This window comes from Apteryx rowi, unplaced genomic scaffold, assembly GCF_003343035.1.
Source record: "Apteryx rowi isolate R43461 unplaced genomic scaffold, aptRow1 scaffold_182, whole genome shotgun sequence".
Taxonomy (NCBI): Eukaryota; Metazoa; Chordata; class Aves; order Apterygiformes; family Apterygidae; genus Apteryx; species Apteryx rowi.
Window position 1 is genome coordinate 614219 of NW_020448108.1, and position 17617 is coordinate 631835.

General features: G+C 41.9%; 1 protein-coding gene across 1 annotated transcript in view; it reads left to right on the plus strand.

The window, feature by feature from the left end:
- Positions 1–14231, plus strand: part of SVEP1 (sushi, von Willebrand factor type A, EGF and pentraxin domain containing 1) — a 130549-nt gene extending 116318 nt beyond the window's left edge. The window contains exons 45-50 of the mRNA XM_026061554.1: positions 531–707; positions 1597–1767; positions 6977–7072; positions 9679–9774; positions 12578–12671; positions 14201–14231. Coding sequence (XP_025917339.1) covers positions 531–707; positions 1597–1767; positions 6977–7072; positions 9679–9774; positions 12578–12671; positions 14201–14231 — 665 coding nt within the window. The remainder of the gene's footprint in view (positions 1–530; positions 708–1596; positions 1768–6976; positions 7073–9678; positions 9775–12577; positions 12672–14200) is intronic.
- The last annotated feature ends 3386 nt before the right edge of the window (positions 14232–17617 follow it).

The window sequence follows — 17617 nt, forward strand, 5'->3', positions numbered from 1 at the left end:
TTATGATGACAGATCAGCAGACTATTCAGAAAAGGCTTGGCAAGCCTACAGCCAGCAATAAATAAGACTATCAGAGAAATTTTAAATTCTAATGAATATTACTGAGGGTTTCTGTACAAATACCTGGATTTTCTGCTGCTTTATATTGCTCCAGACCCTCTAAACAGCTAAATACAATAGCTCTGAATCATTTTACAGTAAGGTTTTGGTAAAGGGGCAGGCCAAGGGAGAGTGGTTTGATAGTGTCATGTAAAATATTCTCCATTTAAATCCTCAATACCTCTTCCATTGGTGTCTGTACAGTATGGTAAAAAGTCACGCAACAGCAGAGAGTCAAGCCTTTTGTCATTTTTTTGTAAGCCCAAATCTCATAACTTGACATCAAATTACAAATGGGGCTTGTGAGCAGATTGTTCTTTGTATGACTTGATTTTGAAATTTGGAAATATTCTTCTAAAGTACTCTTTCTTCTTTCCTTCTCTCTCTCCTTCCTTCCTTTTCCTCTTCCCTCACACCCTTTCTTTGAACAGCAAATCCTTGTCCAGTGCCTTTCATAATCCCAGAAAACGCCCTGCTCTCTGAAATGGATTTTTATGTTGGGCAGAATGTATCCATCAGGTGCAGGGAAGGCTACCAGCTGAAAGGGCAGTCTGTGATCACCTGCAATGCTGATGAAACGTGGACTCCAACAACAGCTAAGTGTGAAAGTAAGTACAGGAGTTGCAGTCCTGCTTGGTCCTTTCTAGAGGGTTGGTGACAACAGCTGTATCACAACCGGAGCACGACAGCACAGATGTGTGGGCAGAACCCTCTAAATGCAGTTATTCTGGATGAAGAGAGCTTCTGTCTGCAGCTGTCATTTGGAAAGGTGTGTCACTCCACTGACAGGAAAGCTTCTGAAGGTGTAAACTGGGTCTCTGCTGGAGACCCTGGCACATAAAGGTGAACTAAGAAGCCCTATGAAAGAGGTGTTATTTCTTGAGAAGGAGGCAGAATGTGTCTGTGTGGGCTGGTGCACTGAAAGCACTCCTGCCCTACCATCATTTTCTTTTCAATTTACCTTTTGTAAGTACTGCTGCTGGGATGGGTTGTTGGATACCCCAAATATCCTACAAATGACTGCTGTGAGACTATAGGTGAGTCACAGGTTGTAGGGAGAGGTAATATCTTTTATTGTATCAACTGACACTGATACGAGGTATGACACCCTTTTTCAAGCATGTCAGAAAACTGTTTGGCTTCTTCCAACAGTATTGGCTAGGACATCACCTGACCCTACAGCCTTGGCCTCATGTATAGCTGACCATCTGAAAGTGTCTGCTATGTGTATGATAGATGCAGTCATTGTTGCATTACCTAAAATTGCTGCTCCTAACCATCCTCCTGCTCACAGGTACTCATATGGGTGTAAGTACAGGTTCACCCTGTGAGTGCTTTGCGTCTGCACCATGAAGAAGCCCTCCTTACTGCTCTCCCGTAACTGAGGTGTCTCGGCCCCTCTTCAGTCCTTTGTGCAAAGCACTGTGTCCAGGATTTAAAATCGTATCATGCAGACATTGCAGCTGACCAAGCCTCTGGGCGATTTGTTTTCTTTAGAGATATCTTGCGGGCCCCCAGCTCACACAGAGAATGCTCTGATCCGTGGTAGCTTCTATCAGTATGGAGACATGGTTACCTACTCATGCTACAGTGGGTACATGCTGGAAGGGCCCCTGCGGAGCATTTGCTTAGAAAATGGAACATGGACAACACCACCCACCTGCAAAGGTATGAGTATTTTCTGTTAACAAGCGCATTTCTGATCTTGCCATAAGCACAAAGATATCATCCTAGCTGCAGTAAAACGAAAGCCAAATTCTCACTGGTTTCAGTGCAGCCATGATTTCACCCAGGGCATTTTAAGTGCAGGATATTGCTTTATTTCCAAGTGCAAGAAGGCTTCCACAGATCTTATCTCCACTCCTGGCTAATCCTATAGTTTCTTCTGCAACACTGGTGTATCCCACACCCAAAGATCCTCTCTCCCAAATCTCTTTTGAGAAAGTGAGGGAACAAATCATCATGCTGGTAGGTTGAGCTGTTTCAAACAGGGACTGCCAGTCAGTAACTGTTCTTTAGAAGTTAGAATGTATCTATCTTTTCCCAGCTAAAGATCAAGCACTGCGGAAAACAAAAGTGGGAGATCAGATGGGTACTTAGCCTCTCACTGTGTTTAGAGCCTGATAGCCCCAAAAACTCTTTTGCAATAAAATACTTAAGGATGGGTTGATACAACTCACTGAAATAATGCAGACTAAGAGCTAAGCAAAATTCATGATTTCAACAAAATGGAGAAGGCAAAGTCTGCCCTTTTACACCAGTGTCATACCAGAAGGAAACTGCCACTGTTTGGTTTGCTGGGCTTTAAAAACATGTGCTTGTTTAAATTACAAAATTAATTCCTCCACACTCAACACTCAGATAATCAGTTTGATATAGAAAGTGGGAGAGGGCCACACAAAACATAGTAGTAATAAACTAAACAGTTAAAAACAGATACAAATAAAAGCAACTTCAAGCACTAACTTAAAACCAAAAAATGATGCATAGCAGAGGAGTTTCAAAGCATGGGGCTTTGATGGAAGAGACCTTGCCTTCTGCGATTTCCACATCAGGAGCCTGACTGGCCCTGCAGCTCTCAGCTGTCATACAGCAGGTAACTTAGCTGCTCGCTGGCATCCTGAAGTCTGTCTTGGGCAGTATAACTCCTACCATGCTGCAAACTGTGCCTTAGCTATGTTATTTGGAAATGAGAGTACTGAAAGCAAAAACCTTAGTGAATATCACTGGCCAGTCATAAGCAGTCCCATTCTCAAAGCTTGCGAACTCCCCTAGAAGACGAAAGGTGCCAAAACACTGATCTGGGAACATCACAGTCATGATTAAAGTTGTCAGGTCCACCTCTCTTTCCACAAGTGTTTCAGCTCCCCATGTCCAAAATAAAAGCAATAATACTTCCTGCCTTCTTGCCCTTTTTCAGTTTAGATCGAAAGCCCCTTGGAGACAGAGGTAGAAACTTACCAGTGCTTAGCCCAACTAATTAGGATTCCTGTGCAAATTCTTTTACATGAATTCTGCCGCCAAAACATTGTCAGTGTCTTAACCTAGACAAGTTAAATTGTCCTAGTGGGCAAAAACTGTGTTTGAAGCAAGCTCTCTGTTAATTCCAGGCACGGTATTTATATTGCCTGGCCTAGAAATCACAGATTAGTAGATTATTTTGAGAAGATCCAGAGCCAAAGAAATGGGCTTGCAACTCCTGAACATTTCAGGAATAGAGAAGCTGCAACTGAAAACCATTTTTTTTTCCTGGTGATGTGACCCTGGCTTGGCATTGCAATGGAGAATCAGCTGGTCCAGCAGCCAAATAGGGAAGATTCATAATAAAAGCATCTGAGTTATTTCAGATGCCAAGAGGGATCCAAAAGTCCCACTAAAGACATACACTCCCAAGCCACCAAGCCTTTTCTGAAAAGTTTGCCTAGTATCTCATTGTTGCTTTCTAAACTGTGATGGCTACAGAATTCAACAGATTTCTGCACAATACATACTCTAACATAAGCTAGATATTCATTAGGAAAATTATTTGGATATTATCTCTTCAGGTCTTAATGCTTTGGATTCTTCAGCTGTCTCTTTAATATCACCAATTACTACTTTTTATTCTAATTTTGTATTTGTTATTTATACAGAACCCTACCTTATGCCAATGGCTGTAGTTTTCTGCTAAAACAGGTTACTGCCACAGGTTGCTAACATCCTGGGAGGGCTGATCTGCAAAGAGCTGTCAAACATGTATCCCATTTCCAACACCACTGAGTCCACTGGGACTGTGCAGAGGATTAAGTACTAGGGATAACAATTTCCTGAAACAGAGGAAGTGATGAGGTAGACAGATGAACAGGGCATAGGACAAGAAAGCAAAGTGGAATAACCTGCCTTTTGCTGTATTAAGGCAGGGAAATAACAACTACCCCCCTCTTTCCACCTAAAAGGGGAAGCTAAAAGAGACCAAAGATGTTTCTGAGAGGACAGACATGTGTTTTCATGACACACATCAAAATAATCTTTCAGAACTTCTTTAAAATCCATAGGAGAGATTTGCCTAACAAAAGGCCTACAAGACCTAAGCCTTTGTGGTCTACATCAGAAGCGACATGAAAGCGGTTTTTGTAATGACTCATGCAGCATTTCTTGTTTTTGGCACTGTGAGTTGATTATTAATGTGTCCTAAGCCTGCATGAAATGTTCTGGCCCAGTCAAACGGGTTAGTTAACGTAAATATTATAATTAAAAAGCAGACTTTGTTCGTTTCTTTGGGAGAGCTCTAACCACAGCTGCACTTGCCTGAATCACTGATAGTTAAAGATTGCAGGCCAGGTCCTGATCTGAGTTTCAGGGGTGAGAAGGGTTACCGTGGTTTTGCTGATAATAAACACCTGTGGGACTTGGCAGTCTGCACAGATTCACCCAGCTTGTCTAACTCCAATCTTTCCTCTCTAAAAGCTGTGCCATGTGTTTGCCCTCTGCCTGCATCTCGCTGACTAGGAATGATCTTCTGGTATGGAGGTGCAAGGCAAGAAGTTCATACTTGGTCAGCAAACGAGTATTTTGAGGGGCCAGCTCTGAGACGTGGGGAAAATTGTTCACTTGGTACCACATGAAAGCTTTGTGGCAGAGCTGAGAACAGATGTCAAGAGCCTTTTTTTACCTCCTTACCCATGTTAGTGTAACTTCTGTGTCCTGTGGAGATAATTATCAGGCATGGATTTACAAGGAGATCTCAAAAGATTTAACATTGATAGCTGGGATATGAGCTCTGCTACAGTAACTGCAGTTGCAATTAATGGTTCCCTGTCTGTCCCCAGTAGATCAGGCCTGCATCTGCCCTGCTTGTTTTCACGCTAGCCCGAGAGAAGAATGAGATCCCAACTTAACTCCCCACCCTAAGACTTTCTCGAGTCTTGTCTGCTGAATGAATAATAATCCCCACAGCTACAGACACAGAGTTTCTCTTCCTAAATCAGGGTATAACAAGTGCACACCTAGAGATTATACTGTCTTACTCATTCAGAGTTTCACAACTAGGGCCTGGGCACAAACCCAGGAAAGGATCTCTGCCTGAGATCCTGAACTGCTGAGTATGGCTGGAGTTGCATCCCGAGTGACTTCTAAAACTCCTGAAACATCTGCTTCTCCACTGACAGAACCAGACAGAATAGGTTTCAGAGACTATATTTCTTGGACTGTGGATTCAACCTGGGATCCCATTTACATGTCAGCCTTATCCCCGCCATCCTGTTTTTCATTCACAGAATATCATTTGAGTGGTGTGGATTACACAGAGCTTTAAATGTTTTTGTATCGAACTTTCTTAATGTTTCATAGCACGGAGAAAATCTAGTCTGCACATTGTTCTGCTTTAGTGGACACACAGACACAAACTGCCTATGTTATCATAGACATCTCTATAACAAAACTGTGCAAAGTATCTGTTAAAATATTACAACTTCTGTGAACCTCTCAGGGCCTAAGATCTCTTCCTAAATTCAGTATCAGTTGACATTTGATGTAAGGGCTCTGAGTTTGAAAAATAAAACGGCAAAAGCTTTGGCCTTATTTCAAGCGACTCCAAGCTGTAGCTTGCAGCTTGGCACAGCTTAGCTGCAAATGTCACTCAAGTTTGGCTCCATTGGTGGAAGATTTGCATTCCTTCCAACAGGGATCTCAGGTCTGAACAGTGTTTCAGTGTGCTAAACCACTGTTTGTATTTAATACTAAAATTGAACAAGATCTGAAACACTTTCAAAGCCTAAACTCATATTTTGCTCCTCTAATAAGTAATTAAAGATAGGATGCAATTAACAGTTCAGACTGGTTTTCCTGAGGTTACACTGTATTCATAACTACCACTAATTAGAATTTAGTCTGATTATTTATTTGTTCTGTAGTATCACCTAGAAGCCACAGGCTTTGATCTTGTGTATGTACTATGCACACCAATATGAGACAGTTCATGCTTGCTCCAGTGATCTTTAAGTCTAACATGTTTGTAGTTAGCTTGACACCCATTTTGTAAAGTAGGCCTGGTTTCCCTGGATGTATTAGCCGAGATACAGCGCAATGCAGATGCATGATGATAAAGTCCAAAATCTGTCTCAAGTCAAGGCAACTTATTAAGCTAGCATGATAGAGGCCACTTTAAGTTCCTCACCTTTATGATCAGGTACTTGTTAAGAGTTGTGTTTGTCAAGGAACAGCAGTCAGCATGAATAGTAAGCGAGGTTTGTAATCACACTTTGGGTTCCATAAGAAAATACTTCACTGTGCCGCCACGGCACCCTTGCAGAGCACTGCTTTTTACTCTGGATGATAATGCAATAAAAATTTTATGTGCTACTGCTGTGTTTTATCCTACTTTAATGACAAACCCTGTATTATACCAGACAGTATTTTCTTTGTGTTTCATACCAAGGTTAGAAGAAAGCTTAATTTATTTTAGATTTAGTTTAGAAGAAAAAAAATAGGAAATGGTTTTTATTTTGTTTTACAAAACAGAGTGGAAAAAAACAGGTAAAGCACAGCATCAACCTTGAAACATTGTCCAGATAATTTACCAGACTATGCTAAAAACTTCTAATGTTTCATTCTTCCAGTAGTACAGAGACAATTCCTGGTTATCTAATTGTTCACTGTAAATAAAGAGGATAGTATTACATATGCTCCCTCCCACCTTCTCCCACTCACAGTACCTAGCCGCATGCACACAGCCAGAAAATGATGTAGCCCTTGAAATCAAAGCCAAGCTTAGTTTCTGAGCTTCACTACCTTTATTTATCCTACATTAAACCTTACAAATCCAAAAATCTGTGCAAGATGCTGAACAGCTGCTAATTAACCTTCTGGAGTCTGACATGACAACTCTACTGTTTTCCAGCTGTCTGTCGGTTCCCGTGTCAGAATGGTGGAGTATGTGAGCGACCAAACGCGTGCTCATGTCCAGATGGCTGGATGGGCCGTCTCTGTGAAGAGCGTATGTATATCTTCTCTAAGTGTAATTTTAAGGATGTTTTAAATAAGACAGGTGAATTTACTATAGTCAACCTGGTGGGAAAATTAAAGGCATAAAAGGTGGGGAAAGAATTGGGATTAGAGCAGGAAGAGATGTGAGGGTGCTGCTCATGGCTGTGGTTTTTTTCTTGGCTTCCTTTTTATCAGTCTATAATTATAAACCTGATCAATTCAAGCTCAAATAATACAGCTGTGGCATCTTTTCCATCCTGTCCCTCCTGACCTGTGTAGCTGTACCCCATAAATGATGGGCTGGCTTTAGTTTTCTCTATCTGCGCAGTTAGAGAACTGGATCTGTTCTGCTTGAGAAGAGCCAGATTTGACCTTCAGGTGTGCAGAGATTCCTCGGGTACCATCAGAGGCCAGTTTGTACCATATTTCCCATTTACCCAGTGGTGATCTTATCAGAAGGGGCTGGTAAGAATTATGCCTTTCAGGCTGGCAGTGCTCCTGCACAAGAGACCTTGTGATTGTACGGGTATTTAGGTATGGGTCTACACAACTAGAAAGGAAAGTGCTCTTCTTGCATTTAGTACTCGGCACGGCCCTGACCCAAAGTTTTAGAGTGCCCAAGGACATCTGTAGCTGAGATGATGTCACTGATCCTCATTCTGAGTGTAGATGGAGATATACAGAAAGAAGTGCCACCTCTTCCTGTAGTGAATGGAGAGAAATGTGGTTCAAACATTTTGCTAGGCAGATGTATCACATCTTAAAATTATCCACTAAATCCACCTCTGCAGGCTCTTTCAAGCCTGCTCTAGAGCAGTGCCCATTCAAAGTGGCACAGACCTAGCTATAGTTGCAGAACAAGAAGAGGTTTAGCGAGCTGATATTTTGGCCTTCTTCTGTTGTACGAACTCCAACTGTGTGGTGCCTTCGCACAGCCGCTGTTTCGGTTTTCCTGTGTTTGTCCATTCCACCACAGCCAAACATGCAAGCTCCATCCTTTATGTTTCACAGGTTCAGCAGGAGGGGAGTGAGCCCTGTGTCTGGCAGAATTGTGCTTGGTATGCCACAGTTGATTTCCTTGCCTTACCATTAGTAACGATACTTAATGCATTCTTCAGGACCAGAGGACAAATTGTATGCCCCCAGTCATTTTGATCTGCCATCCCAGTTCAGACCTTGTCTTCCTGTATGAAAAAAAGGAACAGACAGCTGACTAGCTTGATTAAACTTCATACAGATGATACAGGCACTATCTGTCCGTATTTTCTTTCATTTGGCATAGGTAGTAAGGAGAGGGGAAAGGGCTTCACACAGCTAGTGAGCCCCACCTCCTTTTGTACTGTTGTTTGTCAAGCAAGATGCACCAGTGAACAGAAAAGATAGGTCCAGCTTTCCTTGGTGTTGAGTGTCTGCTCTGGAAGCCAAACAGATTTTTGAGTACCAGCACTGAGCACTGATCTCTCAAGGTCTTGCCACAGGTGAAGCCACAGAGCTCTGACAGGATTCGGTTACCTGATAGTTCATGGTACATTTCACAGATAACAAGACAGTCTTGACTTCCTGAGAAAGGCCTGGCCACCCTTAAAAATGTGCAGAGCCCCACAAACTTAATGATATAGGCAGCAGTAATTCTTGGTGATATGGATTCGTCCTGTGAACTCCTAGAAGGTAACAATCCTCTCTTATCCAAGCTGGCTGCAATCGCTCAACTTGATCTTGGCAGTGCAGTGGAAGAGGAAGAACTTCTGCACCAACCCTCTGCAGTTCCCATCCACCCTCCCAGAATGAAACTCCAGTGGAATTGCCACTCAAGGGTCCAAATTTGAGACCCAGCTCACCTCATCTTTCTACTAGCGCATGCTCACATAATCACACCATTCAGTTAGTGTATTGGAAGGAATAATTTTGAGGAGTTACGCAGGAAGCCATGAACAACGGTTTGCAAATTGGACCTTTTTTGCAGACATGCTAGCAGTAGCAGCATAGGTCAATTGGTGCCGAGTCTAGAGACCATCAGCTGCGTGGTATCATGCAGCATTTCTCTGCTTTGTTTGTTTTCCAAAGCTTCCAGCCACAGTCAACCTGTTTGCATCCCAAATGCCTTGCATTGCTGCAGCTGACTTTCACTGGAAGGCTTGTAGTGTCACCTGTCTCAGCATGTTTTCACTGGCACAGAACAAGTGATTTTCTAAGGGTATTGCATAATTTCCTTGTTTTGAATGTTACATTGAGGGAATTCTGTTAAGCTCATGGTGAAAGCATGTTTCTTTCACAGAAGCAAACATTGCTTATAGATACTACATGTGAGAAACAAGCAAGCAGCCTTTGCTCCTCCCTGAGTGAGCACAGAGCCTTCGATCCTCTAAAGGACTCATGCAATTGCTCCAGTCTGCCCATTTGTTTGTCCTTGTGCTTCCTCCTTTCTGGCCAATGCTAGTCACAGCTTATGCCTTGTGGAAAGTTCCTACTCAGCTTTGCTGATACTGCATACAAACACTTGCAGGGGCAGGGGCTGGAGTTTCTCGTTAAACAAAAGTGCCATTCTCACTTGAACATTTTATTCTTTGCTTTCACAGGTAGTAATTCTTTTCATTGCTTTTCTTCTCCTCTCCTTAGCAATATGCATCCTGCCGTGTCTCAACGGAGGTCGCTGTGTGGCCCCTTATCAGTGTGACTGCCCCCCTGGATGGACTGGATCACGCTGCCATATTGGTAAAACTCCTTTCACCTGCCTCTTTCCTCACCTTCTGTGACTATCATCAATACCTAGCACAGTTCACTAAGGGCTCTGTAGTAAATACTGAGCCTCTCACGGGAAACCCTAGCCCTGCAATAACATTCCTAGAGGATTTGCTGTCCCCAGCTGCACACTATTTTCAGAATATTCTTCTTGTTCTTGATGAGTTTTAACGATCCTCAGAACAGCTTGCTCCCAGAAAGGACAATCAGCATTAACTAGAAAGCTTTCCATAAAATGCAGTGCTGAGGAGAGATTTCCAAGCAGAAAAATAAAACAGGACTCCCAAGAAGGATTAGAATTTCTCTCATTTCCAGCTTCAGCATATGCAGTTCACCATTAAACTGATAAGGGAGCTGCAGGTACTTCAGAGGTTATTCACCACATAGTTGTCTGGTGTGGGGAATTTCTGCAAAGGATTGCCCAACTCAGTCCTGAGTCCTGAGCCAGATAAGAGGGCAGAGCAAAGCAAGGATGTGTTTAAAGATGGTTGAATTGAATGGCTTGATCTGACCTCTCTGAACAAACTTAATGCAAACTGCATTTTAATAAACCTCTTACTTCCACCTAACTGAGGTTCAAAGGCTTGTAACACACCAAGGTAGTGGGTGGGGAGTGATCCAGGGCTTCAGACATGTGCCCTGGCAAGCCAGCTTGTGTTAGGTGAAGCTAATTTGAAATTAGGGATAATATTTGAACCCATATATGATATGCTTACTTCCATATCAAGACTGAGCACAAGTCAGTTTTTGGAAGGCTTATCCCTGTGGAAGTAGCCAATAAAACCCATAGAAATTGAATGATCATTGAAATGCTTTTTAATCATGAATAAATCTTAAAATTATTCTTAAAAATAAATATTGTTATATAGGCTGTTCATTGTATTTTTATTGTTCTGGCACACCTTAACTGATTGCTAATGAGGCCATAACATGAAGGTCTCATTCTGCCTTCCTGAAGGTCTTTAGAGTGGCTGACAGGGTGAATAACAGGAGGAGTTTGTGCTGTTGTTAATGAATGTTGGCATTACTTGCTTACCTGATAATCTAGTAAAATAGTGAGTCTGGGGGATAAGCTCTGTGATACACTACAAATCCAACCATCCTTCTGCAAACTGTAATCCCAAAGTGAAGATTTTAACTCAGAATTCCTGTTCTTTGAAGAGACACTTGCCTAGCGCAGCACACAGCATTTCCTCTAATAGTTCATAAACTTTGCAGCTATAACAGCATACACGGCTGAGAAGGATAAATGGCTTTTTCACTTTTGGGCCAGCAGTTCAAATCTGTCCAGGCTGACTTGTTCTTCAGCAACTCAAGAAAAAATTCTAGTGGGCAACTGCATTTGTAGCAAAGTCCATTCATAAAAGTTCATAAGCAATATGTATGAAGTTATTAAACCATTTCTTGCTTTACCACTGGTCTTAACATTTTGCCATGACAGAACAAAATGAGATGAGAAATACTTGAATTGCTGCTGGTCTCACTGCAGTAATTATGTGCATGAAGGAAGAGCCAAAAATGTTTCATTCACATGTTTAATTCCAGATTCAGAAGTCATTTTCAATATGAAGAATATGACTCAATTAATTGTACAATTGTATAATTACTTGTAATTAATTGTCTATAACATCCTGCCGTTGTCAGCTTATATTTTGATATAAAGGCATGAGAGTAGTGCATTTCCATCTCCTTTACACATTCTTGTGTTTGCTCCTTCCATTTCCTGTAATTCCATTTTAATCAGAGTTTCCAGTGATGAGTATCCCTTGTAAAGATGTTATGCAGAGTTTGTCCTCACTGTTATCTTTAGGTCTGTCCTGTAGATATGGCATTATCTTCTTAAGAGACTTCATGTTTTTCAGCTGTCCTGTTCTATAAATATCTGCATCGATGGAGCTCATTGAGTCTCGGAATCTGTTCTGTAAATTGCATGGTGGTTTACCTCCTAGTCTCAGAGTTGACAGGGAAGACTTGAAGCTTTGTTTTTTTCTGTTTAGTTGCCTGATATCTTTGGTGGGGTTGGCTGTTGCACACAAGCAGGTGCAACTGTTTCACAACTTCCCCTGTACTTTCCTATCAGGCAGGCTAGTGTTTATTCTCTAACTCAAATGCCCTATACACTAATCATACTTCTCAAGGCTATGTAGTGTCTTTCAGGGACTTGTTGTCATTCTCTGCTTCCTTTCCTTATCCCCATGCAGGTGCCATTGTGTGAAGCCTTACACCTTGTCTGCTGTTGATCTGTAAATGCTTTTTGGTTTTGTAAATGCTGTGAAGGCTTTTTGGCCTTTAACTTTCTCTGTTCTGCCTCTTTCTAGACTTCTTACCACATCTGGTTTCTGCTTCTCTGAACTCAGTTCTGGCTATTTTTTAGGTGTCACGTTTCTTTCAAATAAACATTGGTATTTTTTCTCTAGAAATAAGGCCTATTCTCCTGCTGATCTTCTGACTCCTCTCCTCCTGCTTCTGTTTGCATTTCTCCTTCTGCCTCAGCCTGGAGCAAAAAAAACAACATTTGTAAGGCAACATAAGATAGTACAGCAGAAGTAATAGAGGATGTTGAATCACTTTCAGCAGAGATGTGTGTCTAAGGCTGCCTTTTCCAGAGCAAACCACCTTTTACAACAGACTCACAGTTTGTGTTTATGTTGTAGTTTTGAGAGTGCCTCACTTTTAACAGAATACCACAGGCTGGATTTTCAGAGTCCTGTTCCTTAATCAGCTTGGAGTGGGTATGGTCATTAATACAACTCTGTGTGTGTGTATTTGCATGCAGCTGTTTGCCAGTCACCTTGCTTAAATGGTGGGAAGTGCATACGGCCAAATCGATGCTATTGTCCCTCATCATGGACTGGACATGACTGCTCTAGGTAAGTGTTGTTGGGTACTCTCCTATGGCTAAGTTGAGTCACACCCTGCTGAACTGTAATTCTGAAAAAGGTGCAATTAATTTTGCAGAAGAGCATCTCTAGATCCTCTTTATCAGTGATCACTGAACTGGTCATGATTTATGGGCAATCTGGAAGACCTTAGAGAGTGCTCTGCAAAATGATTGCCAAACGGATAAAAATTTCTCAAAATACTGCACTCACATGTGAGCAAGCAGGCAAACCTGCAAGGTTTAGCCTTATTTTTAATGATGAAAATGAAAGTACTTGTTGTGATATATATATATATATATATATATGGGATGTTCTGAAAATCCGGGTGGCCTACTGAGTACAAGCAGTCTTCATTTCGGACTGTATGTACCTCAGGTGGGTCCAGTTTTCAAGAGAAGGGCCATACAACAGGTGTTATAAATAACAACAGTTCTACTTGTACCTACTGTTGAGTGGTGTAAGTATTTCAGGAGTACAGTACAGTGCCTCCAAGTCAAGTCCAGTTCAATCACTTGGTGGTGTAGTCCCTGTATCAAAAGCCCCAAGAACTGGGCTTGCCTCTTCTTCATGTGTGCCAAGTCTTACTGGGTTTTACCAGTGCTTGTGTTTTGGCTGGCTGATTCATTTCTAACAAGGCCAATGGAGGAGATGGTGAAGGAGAAAAAGCAAGTCCCATCACAATATGCAGTAGCATTTAAAAGTTGTTCTCTTCCTTTTAGCTTTGTTTTCTTAAAGATGACTTGTGAAGTTTGGGTGTTTGGCTTCCAGGGAGCCAGAATAGGCCCCAGTTTCTCTGGAGAGCTGTTTTGTTTCATGCTGCCATTAGGAGTAATTTACAGCCCCGAAGAAGGAAGACAGGTGGAACTGTAATGATGCTGTTGTGGTCAGGAATCAAGTACCATAAGAAAACATGCAGAATGAGTTCCCCTGATCACCTCCATGAAGTGGTAATGAAACCCACAGGTACCAAAAATATTAATACCTCAACCCACACAGACTCCTACTGAGCACATTGGCCACTCTCCTGGAGAGCTAAATAAATAACGGCTGAACATTAATGTTTTTCTCCAAGACATATACAAATCCAATGCCAGGGAACACTTTTTATTCCTCTTTCTGGTCAAATCAGGGAAAAGGAGGATGGAAAAAAGCAGTGAGATTTGTTCTGTATGTTGTTAAACTTTGGCCTCACTCCCCTGTGGCTCTTTATGGGATCCAATACTATGCTTAGGGCCCCAAAACAATACGGGCACAGCAGGAGTTACTGGGAGTGATTTATTATGGGAAATTCAAGGGGCCAAAGCCTCTATCAGCATCCAGGACGAAACTAACTCCAAACCACTCTGATGAGTCATGATTTACATTAAATGCCAGATGTATCTCTCTCTTTCCCACTCTCAATATGCTGTTGTGTGCCTTGGTCTGCTTTCAGACAACTTCCCCATGTGCCTTACTCTTGATCTTGCTCTGCCTGTTCAGTGCAGCACTAATTTTATTTTGTTTGTTTGTTGACACAGGAAACGGAAGGCTGGATTCTATCCCTTTTAACATCAGAGCAACGGTTTCACATTCAGAAATCTTTCTTCAGCCTAGGCACCAGGGCTTGGAATTTAATGCATTGTAAATCAAATCCATTTCTTCCCTTCCCCCCAAGCTCCATTGTTTTGTATTTTATTTTGTGATATATTTTTCCTGTACCTTTCCCTTTTTAAAGAAATCCTCTGTATTTTTCATTTACAGAAGTATATCAAATATATGCTGCTACACACACACCATACACACATACACCATACAAATGTAAAAATTCCTACTGCCCACTGAGGAAGTAGCTGTGTACAGTGAAGTCCTTCCCATTTCTTGCATACAGTCAGTTGATTGAAACACACTATATTGCCAATCATGATCAAACAGAAAGTGGCAGTTCTGCTTACCATCTGCTAAAGCACACTGCAGTCCAGCAGTTTGATGGTAATGAATAGTTACTCAAGGCTAACTGAGCCACTAAACCTTGCATTGGGCCTCCTTCTGAACTCATGTTGATCTAAAATAAGAAGTACATCTGATAAAGTCCATTGTGTAAGCATAGTTTCACACAGATATGAAAAGAACAAGAATCAGTAATGTTTACTATGTGACACTAATTCATTGGAAAGCGGCTTAATGAAAGGCATTGGCAAGAATTTTACCTGAGGTTTGTTGGTAAAATACCCCAAAATATGAAAGAGATGAGAGAACACTGTGTCATTCAGAGAAGGACAGACCAAGTGTAACCAACACCGGCCCTTGAGGCTTTTTGACTTACGAGTAGTTTGTGTGTAGCTCTGTTGCTGGGTAGTCCAGGAGCCAGCAGTGGAAAACAGACCACTGAAACTGATGCTTCCCAGTTAGCATGGGACTAACTACCACCTGCCCATAACCAGCATCCCTTCCCTGTGTACGATATGGGATACATGTCTAGCAGCTGTCTGACATTTGAATGTTTTAATACATGGGTTTGGGGTCCCAAAGATTGACTGGCCCTGAAATAGGGGGAGAAGGCACCAGTTACATTTACAGGTGAAACTTTGCTATTTTTTTACAGCAGTGATATTTATATTGTGCAGAGCCCTCAGAGAAGTAGAAAAGGCCTCTCTTGAGTGCAGAGACAGGCACAAATGCCCTGCTGAGCAAGGAGTGCTGAGAGCACACACAGCAGTCAGATTTCTCTTTCTCACAGTGTTGATCCAAATTGCCTCTGAGAATAACATGTATTTGAGTGCCATCATCAAGTCATGCACTAATGAACTGAGGTGCTAAGATTTACCTACAGTTAAGCAAAAATTAGAAGGTGGAAATCACATGCAGTTGTTGAGGACAAATGTTTGGTAATTAGCATCAGTTAGCAAAGTCTGACCTGTGAGAGTTGTTAGACAGAGAACCTGAGAGTCATCCATCAGAAGCTCCATTCTTCCCAGTAGTGATAGAAAAGCATGTACTCAGCCCTAGGAAAGAAGAAGGAAAAAAATATATCTTCTGCAACCTTACTGCTTAATAACCCTTCAGATTCTGAGTGAGCACACCATGCCCCTGCCTTTATAAATTTACCTTCCTTGTATGAGTGCATGAACTTGGACAGAGAACTGTGGTATAACAGAAAGAGGGGCTAGTAGTTTTGAGAATAGGACACCAGTAAATATTGACACATAACTGATGGCTGTTAATGCAAGACCAAAAATGGGGAAGAAAGAAACAAGTGAAGTTGTGAGCCAGTGAGAGCTTTCAGTCAACAGCCAATTAAAAAATATATATATAGATCGAGAGTAGAAGTTGTTAAGAGACCAAATTAATTTGAATGCAGACTCCTTCCTTTTGAGAGCTGCAACAAGTTGAAAAGAGTTGTCATTACAGCTCTCACGAACTGCTTTTTCCTAGACTCAGCTAGCTCATAGCAACCATCTTCTGACTCCCAGCTCCACAGCCATTGATGTTTACAGCTCTGATTAAAGTGTTCAGTAAATAGTATCCATGTTTCAACCCCACAATCACCACCATCTGTAGGCACTTTGTTCCTTGAACTCCTTGCTGCCATAGACAGCATATGAATGGAAACTGCAGTGAGCAACATGGGAGCCCTCAAGCGAAAGAGTGCAATGGTGGCAGAAGTAGATCTTTATTTATATGTCATTCTCATGTTCTAAAAAGTAAATGGTCCCTTTTCTAGTGTACTTCTCTGGTGTGTGCTTTGTGTTGCCCTGACTCTGCCCTGGTGTCCCCCAGAGCAGAACAGCAATGGTTAGGAAAGTGCTTAGAGATGGCAGGACATTTTTGGAGAGAGGTGTTTTGGGGCTCAGGGCTGGCTTTTAGCACTCCAGCTTCACACTAGTAAACTCATACAATACATGGAGTCCCAGGATCAACCCAGTCAACATGTTGTATAACCAGATGTGGTGGTAGGACAGAGTAGGTGAAATTAGAGGCTGTTATATTAATGCTGTTGATGATGTTTTGATATTTACAGGAACATTTCCCCTCCCCTCCCAATACTGTATTGTCATTTATGTCACTGCTTGTTGTGTGTTTTAAACAACTTCTGTGTGATGCACTTTACACTGTAAATAAAGTTGCACCGTTTAGTACGCACAGATGCAACAGTGCACTCTTTTTCCTAATGCCTAGAAACAAATTCTCATCTCTGCCTACCCTTTGTGACCTGCTGGGTAAGTCTGGGTATTAGGAAAGTGGAGCTCCAGTCAAGGGAAAAGATAAAATAATAAACAATATCACCTTAAAAGGATGTGCTGGATTACTCCAGGTTTGGTAAAAATGGAGTTAGCATATAATTTTTCAAATTCCCTCTGCTGGTGAGGTATATATTAAAACCTTTAAGGACCAAATTTATCACTGGTGTAAACAGATGCGTTAAAGCCGGCTTCACTCAGTGCTTACGCCAGATGGAGATGTGGCTTGTTTTATTCTGCACTAACAGTGGAATTTTTAAAGCTGTAGAGATTCCTATGTTCAGAGGGATTTGGCTAAAAGATGTACTATAACAGAAGGAAAACTTCGTAACCCAAACCCCACCCCTCCAAACAAGGAAAATGTGTGACATAGTAGTCAAAGGATTTGGGGAGTGGGTGGGGGGTGGTCAGGTAATGTTAGTAACCCTTTCAATATTTTGATAGTAGGCAAAAGGGTAGTATTGCTCTTGACCACTTCTCGTCTGTGCTCTGTACAGGACTATCCAGTACAAGCAGTTGCATGGAAATCAGTGGGAGCACTGCCAAGGCTGGGATTATTTTTATTAAGCCATCAGCACCACTACTGTAATCCTGCAGCTGTCAAGATGGGGGACAATGTCATTGGCTTCAGTAGGAGCACTGAGAAATCTCCACTTGCAATGGCATTTCTCACTGCAAGTGGACATTTATGAGTGTGAGAGACAGTATATGTTTCAA